This window comes from Choloepus didactylus, chromosome 2 (genome assembly GCF_015220235.1).
Source record: "Choloepus didactylus isolate mChoDid1 chromosome 2, mChoDid1.pri, whole genome shotgun sequence".
In the NCBI taxonomy this organism is placed as follows: domain Eukaryota; kingdom Metazoa; phylum Chordata; class Mammalia; order Pilosa; family Megalonychidae; genus Choloepus; species Choloepus didactylus.
The window spans coordinates 209940965-209953217 of NC_051308.1; the positions used below are offsets into that span (position 1 = coordinate 209940965).

General features: G+C 46.4%; 1 protein-coding gene across 1 annotated transcript in view; it reads left to right on the forward strand.

Annotated features, from left to right (window-relative positions):
* Positions 1-12253, forward strand: part of LOC119514206 — a 62535-nt gene that overhangs the window by 27183 nt on the left and 23099 nt on the right. The window contains exons 3-6 of the mRNA XM_037809860.1: positions 7562-7689; positions 7879-8016; positions 8152-8291; positions 8494-8694. Of these exons, the coding sequence (XP_037665788.1) occupies positions 7562-7689; positions 7879-8016; positions 8152-8291; positions 8494-8694 (607 nt within the window). The remainder of the gene's footprint in view (positions 1-7561; positions 7690-7878; positions 8017-8151; positions 8292-8493; positions 8695-12253) is intronic.

Genomic DNA, 12253 nt, shown 5'->3' on the forward strand with positions numbered 1-12253 from the left:
GAGTACCCAGATCCCTATCAGGGACTTTATAAAAGTTTCACTCACCAAGTTTATTCTTCAGTGACTTAAATCCTTTAGAGTGCTCCTATGCCTGCTAAGTCCCCACATCCAGAGACAATAGCCTCTTCAAGAACATCAACAAAATGGGTCCCCTTTGCTCATAAAGTTGATACCCCTTTTCAACATGAACAGGTTAGGGTAGTCATTGCCTAGACATCCCTGAATATTGGGAAAATAATTAAACTTGAGGACGGGGTAGCCACAGACAAAATGGAATTTAATTAAGGATTATGAATACTGAATCTTCATATAAATTTCTTTTTCTTAGTTGCTAGGGTACTAGAATAGCTAGAAGGAAAGAATTGAAATGGTGGAACTGTAACACATAGTATCCTTTGAAATGTGTTCTATAGCTACTTGTTAAATTATAATTTGAAAGCTATACCTTTTTGTGTATATGTTCTATTTCACAATAAGGAAATAACTGAAACTATGGTACTACAACTCATAACAACTTTGGAAATTTCCTATATATCTACTTGTTAAATCATACTTTGAAAGATATTACCTTTTTGTATATATGTTATATTTCATAATAATGAAATAACTGAAACTGTGGAACTGTAACCTATAATATTCTTTAAAATTTGCTCTGTAACTACTTGTTAAATTGCACTTGGAAAGTTATCACTTCTAGACATATATGTTATATTCTACAATAAAAATGACTATATATAAACATATATATATATATATGTATTCCCTCTTTGTCTCTTATAAATTTTTTGCTTTAATGCCTATTTTGTCTGACAATAATATAATATATCCACCCCACCTCTCTTGGTTACTATTTGCTTGGAATATCTTTTTCATTCCTTTTTTTTTCAGACACTTTGTGTCTAAGTATCTAACATGAGTGTCTTGTAGACAGGACATATATACTTCAATCTCTGACTTTTCATAAGAGAGTTTTATCCATTTACATTTAAAGTAATTACTGATAAAGAATTATTTCTGCCATTTAGCTATTTGCTTTCTGTCTATCTTCTTTGTTTTTTGCTCCTCAATTCCTCTATCATTTCCTATTTTTTGTCTTTAGTTTATTTTTTGTATTGTACCATATGGGTTCCCTTCTTTCCTTTCCTGTATATTCTTTAGTTGTTTTCTTACTAAACAGAAAACTAGATATTGAATTATGCTATGATCTGGCAATTACAGTTAACATCTTAAATTGTACCAGTCTAGTTTGGATGTTACCAATGTAGTTTCAATAGTTTATAAACATCTGCTCCTATACATCTCTGTCCCTCTCCCTTTATTATGTTATTGCCTCAGATTACATCTTTATACATTATGTGTCCATTAACACATATTTTAATTATTGCTTTATGCATTTGCATTTTAAATCCTATAGAACAAAATGAGGAGTTGCAAACTAAAAGTACAATAATTCTGGTTTTTATATTTATCTATCTAGTTACCTTTACCAGCATTCTTTATTTCTTCTTATGACTTTAAGTTACTGTCTATTTTCTTTTCATTTCAACCTGAAGGACTTTCTTTAGCATTTCTTGTATGGGAAGGTCTACTGGTAATGAACTACCTTATCTTTTGTTTATCTGGAAATGTTTAATTGTTCCTTTATTCTTGAAGGATAATTTTTGCAGATATAGAATTCTTGGTTGACAGCTTTTTTTTCTTTCAGGACTTTAAATGTCATCTGACTGTCTTCTGGCCTCCATAATTTCTGATGAGAAATCACCTGTTAGTCTTATTGAGGATTTCCTGTATGTGATGAGTCACTTCTCTCTTGCTGCTTTCAAAATTCTTTCTTTGTCTTCATGTTTTGACAGTTTGACTATATTGTGTCTCAGTGTGGATCTCTTTGAGTTTACCCTGCTTTTAACATTGAGTTTCTTGGGTGTGTACATTCATTTCTTTCATCAGATTTGGGATGTTTTGGGCCACTATTTCTTCAGTATTTTTTTCTGCACCTTTCTCTCTTTCTTCTCCTTCTGGGACTTCTATCATGTATATGTTAATATGTTTGATGTTGTCCCACAGGTCTGTCAGGCAGTCTTAATTTTTCTTCATTTCTTTCTGCTCTTCATGGTAGATAGTTTGAATAGTCTTGTCTTCAAGCTTGATGATCCTTTCTTCTGCCTGCTCAAAAATCTGCTGTCAAATCCTCTATTGAATTTTTAATTTCACTTATTGTAATTTTCAGCTCCAGAATTTCTGTTTGGTTCATTTTTTATAATTTCTATCTCTTTATTGATATTCTCATTTTGTTTGTACATGGTTTTACTGATTTCATGTGGTTCCCTGGCCATAGCTTCCTTTAGTTCACTGAGCCCATTTAAGACAGTTGATTTAACATCTTTTGCTAGTAATTCAATGTCTGGCTTTCTCAGGAATGTGTTTGTCAAATCTTTTTATTTCTGTGAATGAGCCATACTTTCCTGTTTCTTTCTATGTTTGTTAATTTTTTTTTGTCAATAACTGGACATTCTGAGTATTATAATGTGATAACCCTGCAAATCTGATTTACTCACTCCTCAGGGATTACTGATTTTTGCCTGGAGTCATTTGTTTATGTCTTGCCAAAGTATTTTTGCAAAGTGTGGATTCCTTGTTCTGTGTGGTCACTGAATTTCCTGTCCCATTATCTCTGCAGTCAGCCAATGACCTGACAGATATTTGCTAAACACTCTGGCTTCACAAAGTGAGAGTAGCAACGGAGAAGATGGCGGCTAGGTGAGACAGGGCAAAAAAACACCTCCATGAAAAATACTAGATAAAAAACAGAAAGTGAGCAAGAACACCGCTTCCAGCATACCACAAGCCAGACAAGGTCTGCTAAATCCACGGGGAATGTGCATTTGATGAAACCAGGAGTCTGCATTCTGAAATGAGTAAGTAAGCAGGCTGAAAGTCCGATGGCTGCACTGTGGTGTGGGGAAATGGTGGGCTGGTGTTTGGAGATGGACTAGTTCTTAAAACAAAAAAAAAGGCCCGGGAGCAGCTTCAGATACAATGGGGAGAGCTATGCATTGAAGCATGGTGGGAGCAGGCTGGGCTAATGCTTCGGTGTCTGGCATGGAGGATACCCCTTCCCACACCCGCTGCTGATTGTCTCAAGACCAGGGGAGCAGAGGGGAGCCAAAAGGAGAAAAAAACTGCATTCCTTGCAGCCATCCTCCCAGTGGGCAAGGGACGCTCCTGCCTGGGCTGAACCCACAGCCCAGAGCCACACCAAGAAACCCAGTGTGACAGGGAGTCTTTCCTGCAGCACCGCACATATGCCACAATATCAGCCATGTACAGTGGCCTTTAGTGCACCCACAGCTGATTGTCCTGGAGCTGGGAGAGCGGAGCTGTGCAAAAAGGGGGAAGTTAACCTGTCCCATTCAACTATCTTTGAAGCAGGCTGGGAACACCCCTGTACAACCTGGCAACCCAGGGCTTCCTTGGAGGCCGGCGCACACCTGTGATGTGGCACAGCCCTCCCTCAGCAGAGGTCCTGGAAGAGCACAGCTGGGAAGGGGGACCCTATGCAAATACTAAGGACTTGTGGGTCAGGGCAGAGACAATCTGTGGAAAGACTGAAATGAAGGCTTAGGCTCTTGCAACAGCCTTAAATCTCCTGGGACACCTGGGAGGTTTGATTATTAAAGCTGCCCTGCCTCCCTAACCACCCAGCCACATGCCCCACATTCAGAGCGGACAGCACCAACAACACACTCAAACTTGGTGCACCATTTGGACCCCACAAGAATCAGACCCCCACACACCACAAAGACAAATTTGGGGAGAACTGACTTGAGGGGAATAGGTGACTCACGGATGCCATCTGCTGGTTAGTTAGAGAAAGTGTATGCCACCAAGCTGCAGTTCTGATAAATTAGGGATCAAGTAAAGCAAATGCCAAGAGGCCAAAAACAACAGAAAATCTTAAAGCATATGATAAAGCCAAACGATATGGAGAACCCAAACCCAAACACCCAAATCAAAAGATCAGAAGACACACAGAATTTGGCACAATTAATCAAAGAACTACAGACAGGCAACAAAAGCATGGCACAGGATATAAAGGACATGAAGAACAGCATGGCGCAAGATATAAAGGACATAAAGAAGACCCTAGATGAGCACAAAGAAGAAATTGCAAGAGTAAATAAAAAAATAGAAGATCTTATGGAAATAAAAGAAACTGTAGGCCAAATTAAAAAGACTCTGGATACTCATAATACAAGATTAGAGGAAGTTGAACAACAACTCAGCCTCCTCAAGGACCACAGAACAGACAATGAAAGAACAAAAGAAAAAATGGGGAAAAAAATCAAAAAAATCGAAAAGGATCTCAGGGATACAATAGATAAAATAAAAACGTCCAAATTTAAGACTCATTGGTGCCCCAGAAGGGGAAGAGAAGGGTAAAGGTCTAGAAAGAGTATTCAAAAAAATTGTTGGGGAAAACTTCCCAAACCTTCTACACAATATAAATACACAAAGCATAAATGCCCAGCGAACTCCAAATAGAATAAATCCAAATAAACCCACTCCAAGACATATTCTGATCAGATTGTCAAATACTGAAGACAAGGAGCAAGTTCTGAAAGCAGCAAAAGCAATTCACCACATACAAAGGAAACAACATAAGACTAAGTAGTGACTACTCAGCGGCCACCATGGAGGCGAGAAGGCAGTGGCATGACATATTTAAAATTGTGAGAGAGAAAAATTTCCAACCAAGAATACTTTATCCAGCAAAACTCTCCTTCAAATTTGAGGGAGAGCTTAAATTTTTCACAGACAAACAAATGCTGAGAGATTTTGCTAATAAAAGACCTGCCCTACTTCAGATACTAAAGGGAGCCCTACCAACAGAGAAACAAAGAAAGGATAGAGAGATATAGAGAATTTTAACAGACATATATAGAACATTACAGCCCAAGTCACTGGGACACACATTCTTCTCTAGTGATCACGGATCTTTCTCCAGAATGGACCATATGCTGGGACATAAAAACAAACCTCAATAAATTAAAAACAAAAACAAAAACAAAAACAAACTGAATTTGTTCAAAGCACATTCTCTGACCACAAATAGAAGTCAATAATCATCAGAGACTTGGAGAAATCACAAACACCTGGAGGGTAAAAATGAGGGGGAGATGAAAACATTCCTGGATAATCAAAAGCTGAGGGACTTCACCACCAGTAGATCAGTCCTATAGGAAAAGCTAAAGGGAGTTGAGCAGGCTGAAAGGAAGGGACACTAAACAATGGACTGAAACTACATGAAGAAATAAAGATTATCAGTAAAGATCACATGGTAAATATAAATACCAATACTACTGTATTTTTGATTTTTGATTTGTAACTCCACTATTTACTTTCTACAGGATCTAAAATACATAAACTGTAATGATTAATCAGTGGTTTTGGACTCAATGTAAAATAAGTAATTTTTGACAAGAACTACATAAAGATGGGGGAATGAGGGAGTAAAGGAACATAGTTTATGTGTCATATTGAAGTTAAGTTGGTATCAAAGGAAAACAAGACTGTTATAGATTTAAGATGTTAAATTTAAACCCCACGGTAAACACAAAGAAAGTATCAGAGAATATGACCATAGAGATGAAAAGTAGAGTAGGGGTTCCAAGAAGTGGGGGAAGGGGCAATGGGGAGTTAAGAAATGAGTGTAGGGTTTCTGTTTGGGGTGAAGGGAAACTTCTAGAAATGGATGGTGGGAACGTGATAGCACTGCAACATTCTAAATGTGATTAATCCCATTAATCACTGTGGGATTAGGCTGTGTATATGTTTCCACAATTGAAAAAAACAAAAAGTCTAAATAGATGACAATTAAATGCCAAGGATGATCCTGGATGGGATCTGAGGTTGGAGGAGAGGAGGCTGAAAGGGACACAGATGGGACATAAGGAAAAAAAAAAAAGGAAATATAGAATGTAAGCTTTGTACCAATGTTGAATTTCTTGAACTTCTTAGCTGCGATTAATGGAATTGCATAAAAGAATGTTCTTGTCCATGGGAAAGGTAAATATAATTTATAGTGTTTGTTCAAAGATGTGTGCAGCTAGCTCTCACATGTCCAGAGAACAGAGCAATAGATGATAGATGATAGATAGGGAGGGAGGGAGGGAGAGAGGGAGGGAGGGAGGGAAAGAAAGAAATGGTGGTGTGACAGGATGTTAAAGGTGGTGGATTGGGGTATCAGGGGAGGGGGGTCGGGGTATGCTGGGGTTCTATGTATGGGGTTTGAACTGTTTTTGCAACTGTTCCTGTAAGTTTGAATTTATTTCAAAATAAAATTTCTTAAAATTAAAAAAAAAATAGTGAGGGGAGGGGAGGAGAAAGATACCATCTCTTTAAATCTTCTGACTAGCTTCTTAGGGATAAGCCACTGCAACCCCAGGGCCAAAACTGAGGCAAACATTTTCACTGGTCCCTTGGGACCCCACCAACCAAAACACACAACCTCCAAATTTTGTAGGACAAAGTCCCTACTACCTACCCTGGCACCGGCCAGCCACTCAGGGATTGCTGACTACTATCCTCACAGTGTGGCAGGGCTGAGGAATGGGGGGATGGTTGCTGGTTTGCTCTCCAGTCTCACTTAGAAAAGATCATAAGCCTCTCTGTTCACCAAGCACTCCCCTGGTTGTTGTGTCAGATCAGATTCCAGAGTTGCAAAAAAGTCGATCACCCTCTCAAGCTCAATGGTTGTTTCAGTGGAGGGACAATTCCTGTAGCTTCCTACTCTGCTATTTTGCATTTCTGTTTCAGTCTTTTACATCTCCTGGACTTCTTACACTCATTTAGAACTTTAATCTTGAGTCCACTTGGGTGAGCAGTGCTCAAAGCCCTCATCTAGCCTCCCTGCAAGGCCCTTTGTGGTCTTTCTCCTTGCCAGCCTCTCTAGTCTCAGTCGTTGCCATTTTCTCCTCTCAGGCTCCAACTGCACTCAACAGCTAACCACATGCCCACCAGCTGCATCTTAGCTTCATTTTTTGTGTGACCTTGGGGATGTTCCTTAACCTCTGAGTACTTCAGTTTCTTCATCTGTTAAAAGGAGAGGCTTTAAATGGTATCTATGTTATAACAGTGTGTGAGCATTAAAGAACAGACGTGGGACAGGCACTCAGAATGTGCCTGGCACATGATAAGTGCTGTTAGCTGCCATTATTATGCTCCCTCTAATCATGCTCTGGATCTTGACAGAGCTAATATTTCCTCTGTCTGGAATACTCCCCTCCAATTGATCACCCCTCCCTTTCCAGCCCTCCAGTGCAGCACCTTAACCATAAATGAATAAATGAAGTGAGAGCACCCAGGGAAGAGCAGGGTGTGCAGAAAGGGGCTGAGCCCATGGAGGAGATTCCATGAAGAGCCTTCTATTGACAGCCTCTAGGGGCTGTGGAAATTAAGATGTGTAAAATTGGTTCCTTGGGCACTGGGGCGTAGCCCGGGGAGAATCAGGAGGTGGGTGCGCATCTCCAACGCGCGGCTGGCTCAGTGACCGGGTCCACAGGGCGCACAGCATGGACTGGCGGTGGTGGCGCATCTGCTGGAGCAGCGGGGACAGACGCACCTGGGGCGCTGCCCGGGAGCCTGCAAGAGCCAGGTAGTTGGGCGCTCCGGGAGGAGCGGACTGAACAGGTGTCCGGGAAGGAAAAGTCCTCAGGAGCCCACGCAAGGGGAGGCGCTGGGAAGCTGGACAAGAGCTGCAGTGGCGGGGGAGCCCCCGCCCAGCTGCAACCGGCGGAGAAATGCCCCCATCCTATGGGCATGGGTGGCATCCGCAGGGCGTCCCTCCAGACCTGACTGAGGCCGCGTTTTGGGCCCTAGGAGTGACGCCCTGCCCACCAAGGCGGGGCCACTGGGTCCCACAGCTGGCGGATCCAAGACACAGGATCCACAGCCAGGAAATGCAACCAAGGGATCCCACGCCCCGCAGGAGGTCCAGATTCCTGCTTTCCCCGGGAAGTGCGGCTATTCTGTGGTCCCTGGACCGAGATCCGCAAGTGGCTCCCGATGGCGCGGCCAGAGGCTGGATGGGGAGACCCTGACGACTTTCACGACCCTGACACCCTGACGCCTGGGCTGAGGACCCCTCACTAGGTTCGTCCATCACCCACCCGCGGTAGCATCTCGGTGTTGCCACCACCGGCGATACCAGCCGCAACCCAAAGCCCCTTCCCGGGGCGGCCGGTTCCGCGGCCTTGGCCCCACCTCCACGCGCCGCGAAGGAGCCAAGGGCGGTGAGCGGCACAAACCGCCCGGCCCGGCAGAGGCAGCAGCTCGCGGGGTTCCCTGAGCGCCCTGCGGGGAGCTCCGCCCGCCGCCCCCCACCCGCTGAGGCCACGGGCACTCGCGGCGGAAAGATTAGCCAACAATCTCCTATCACTGAAGTAACCCTCGTCAGAGGCGGCGGCGCCGCGTGCGCACGGCCGGATTGAGGAGCGGATGCGCGCCGGGTGAGCGCCCCTCGGCCTGTCCGCAGAAACGCGCGCCGGGGCCTGTCTGGCTCCCGCCTGCCCGCGTCCGCGCCGCTCTTCATGCTGGACCTCTACCACGCCATGGCGGGCGACGACGACGAGGACGGCGGGCGCTCGGAGCGGGGCCTCGGCCGCGCCGACCTGGTCATGAGCTTCGTCAACATGGGTGAGTGTCCGCCGCGGGGATGGGCGTCTGTGACCCCGCGGGGACCGTGTGGCCTCCGCGTGAACTCGTTGGTCCTGCGGGCGTGGGCGCTCCCCACTGTGAGCCCTCGGCAGTATTGTAAATGGGTTCCCTCCCTCAGGGATGTCGTGTGAACGTGGGCGTCAGCCGCCTGGCGGTGAACGGGGTGGGGGTGGGGGGTGGTCTCGGCTGCTCCTGGGAGTAAAGGGGTCCGTGGAGCTCACAGCGGCGCGTGAACAGCCTGGTCCGGGAAGCCAAGGTCTAAGCTGTGGGATGGGCATGAGCAGACCCGGAATGTGACCTCCCAAGGGCGTGTACGTTCTCCGTGGTTCCCCCTCCCCCCATCCCTGCAACAACACACCCAAGAGAAGAATCATGTCATGTCCCAGTGGACCTGGGCAGTTTCAGGAAGACAGTCTGGTCCTGGGAGACAGATGAGTAAACAGGGAGTGATGCTGCCACTGTGATAAAGACAGTGCTGAAGAGAGGGACAAAGTTCAGCATGGAAACCCCTGGTCACTGCGAAGTGGCCAGAGCTGAGATGAGAACCCAGATGTCCTGGTCGATGGCAGGCCCTTGGGCCAGAGCTGCAGAGCCTGGAAGGCTGGGGGTGCCGGCTATCAGCAGAGCAGAGTGGGACTGGAACTGTGGTCTTGTCACCCTGGGCCCCAGCCCCGGGGACGCGGCCTGGCATGGAGTGAGTGTCCAGGTCTGTGGAATGACACAAGTCTCAGCCTCACCCTCTGCTCTCCTAGGCTAAGCCAGGATTTCCTCTCTGCTGAAATTTTACCCCAAACCTAGAACCATTTACTCTTAAAGGTCTCAAAGATACGGTTTTCCATTACCAAACTCACTATAATCTATGGTTATAAGTTCTTGCAGTTCATCAGGTTCACCGTCTGCTTTCCCTCCTGCCTGTGACTGGTGATGGCCAGGGGCCTGGACTGGGGCAGAGACTAGGCTGGGCTTGGAGAACCAAGGACGACAGCTCAGCCCCAAGGCTGGGAGAGCCATGGAGCCCAGAGCACGGAGAGGAACCCTGCCATGAACACCAGCCTCCCCTGCTGCCTGGCTCTAGATCCCTCCAGCAGCCCCACAGATAGCCATGACACTTGTCCCCATCTCCCACATGAGGACAGTGAGGTGCAGATAGTCGGTGTCATAGACTTGGCACAGGCTGAATGGCTCTGATGCAGTGCCCAAGGAGGTGACAATTCTGCTGTCAGGAGGGCAGGCCTTTCAAGGTGGAGAGAGTGCTCAGAGTGGTTTGGGCAGAGATCACAGGGCATGGAGCAAGTAACGCCTATTATAGGACCTTGGCCATTGCTTTCTTTTTAAAAAAAAAAATGTTTGCTGTGGTAACATACATACAAAACAAATTTTCCCATTTTAACCACTTTCATATGTACAATTCAGTGATATCACATTCACAATATTGTGCTACCAACACCACGCTCCATTACCCAAACTTTTTCATCACCAATAACAGAAACTCTGTCTCCAACCTCCCACCCTGACTCCAGCCCCTGGTAACCTGTATTCTACTTTCTGTCTTTATGTATTCACTTAGTCTAGATATTTCAGGTAAGTGAAGTCATAATATTTGCCCCTTTGTGTCTGGCTTATTTCACTCAACGTGATGTCTTCAAGTTCCATCCACGTTATAGCATGCATCAGAACTTCATTCCTTTTTAGGACTGAATAATATTCCATTTTATGTATATGCTACATTTTGTTTATCCATTCATCCCATGGATGGACTCTTGGGTTGTTTCTACCTTTTGGCTATTGTTCTCAGCCATTTGCATCCTCCTGTAAGGCAGGAAGTGGGGAGACCCAAGGAGGTCTTCACTCTACTCCCCAGAACTGGGGATGGGCTAAGAGAGGGTAGTGAGCAGAAGGATGTATCCATTAATCAGTGCTGAGAGCCATGCCAGGCACGGGACTCCAGCTGGTGGGTTCTGGGTGCTGCCTTCCTGGTGCCTATTTAGAGGGCCAGCTAGCTCACAAGGGTGAGGACTTGGGACAGATGAGAGAGTAGACCAAATGTGGAAATGGGGTTGGTGCTCAGGGCAGGCCTACCCAAGGCTCAGAACCAAGAAGAGTGGCAGAAGTCACTGCCAGGCCAGTTCCCGCTCACCCCCAGCATCTCCTGGGTCAAGTCACACCCAGCCCTGGGTGACAGCTGTTGCCATGAATTGAGCAGGGACCTGACTCCATGCAGATTTGCTTCCCCTCCTGCTTCTGCTGTGTGATCTTGGGTCTCTCTTTGCAAAATGGGGCTCCTAGTGGTTTGACTCTCAGGGTTGTGTGGTTGGTTGTTAGAGGCTGTGGGGCAGAAGGTCAGCCCCACCTTTTGTAGAGTGAACCTGGAACTGGTCACCGCTGACTCTGGTCCCTCCCAGCTGCTGCCCCAGCCTTGGTGTGAATGTGACAGAAACATTTCCACATGTCCACTTCTCCCTCTCCTATCGGCCTCATCTGGTTCCTGAGAAGCCAGGCTGTTGATGGCAGCCTGTTGGACCTGGAGGTCCTGAGGTCTCTCCCAGGCCTCCTGCCCATGGCCCAGGCCTTCTGTCTCTGAGCAGATGCTCTAGGAAGCCCAGGCCGTGATTTACATTTCCTGAGTTAGGAGGCCAGGGCCAAGGTCAGAGCCTGGTGGTCCTGCCTGACCTGTCAGTCAATGTCAGCCTTGTAGATGCTTGGCTTCTCTTGGTCAGGACACAGTATGGGGCCATTGCCCATGTGGAGCAGGTGGAGCCTGTCCCTGGCCTCTCCCTCGCTCAGGCAGAGGAGAGCTGCAAACCCTGTACCATCTGGACCTGCCATTACTTTCCTGCATGTCCTTAGCTGAGTCCCTTCCCTTCTCTGGACCTTTGCTTTCTCATCTAGTCTGCGGTCACAGTGTCAGGAGAACGAGGTACGTCCCAGCCCAGACCCTGTGGTTCTGTGTCAGAGGCACCTTCACACCCACGCCGCCCCCATCCTCCTCAGAGCTTGGGTGTGACTGGCTGGACAGCCCCTCCTGAGGGAGGAAGGGAGGCACGAGGCCCAACTCTGCACACTCTTCCAGAATCCTTCTCCGTCTCGTGTCAGCAGAGCGGCAAGTGCCCATGTTCCAGATGAAGAAACTGAGGCATAAACAGCACTAGCAGGCCGAAGTGTAGCCAGGAATAGAACGGAGCCTCTTCACGTTGTCCTGACTACATTGTTTCAGTGGTCTTGGGTGGCCGATGACAGAGGTGTTGATGAACCGAGACTATTGGATTTGAGAAAAGCAGGACAGACCCGGAATAAGGGACCTCATCCCGGTCCTGCTCTGTGACCTTGAAGGGGTGACGCTTTACCTTCATAAGCCCCCAAATCCCTTTCTTTTGTTTCCTTTCTAGAAGATGCTTTCACTTTTTCATACATTCATTCATTCAACAAATTGTTCATGGAATGCCTACTATGTGGCAGTTCTAGTTGCCGGATACAGCAGTGAACAAAACAAAAGTCCCAGCCCCCATGGAGCTGACTTTCTAGTGGGAGATGCAAATAA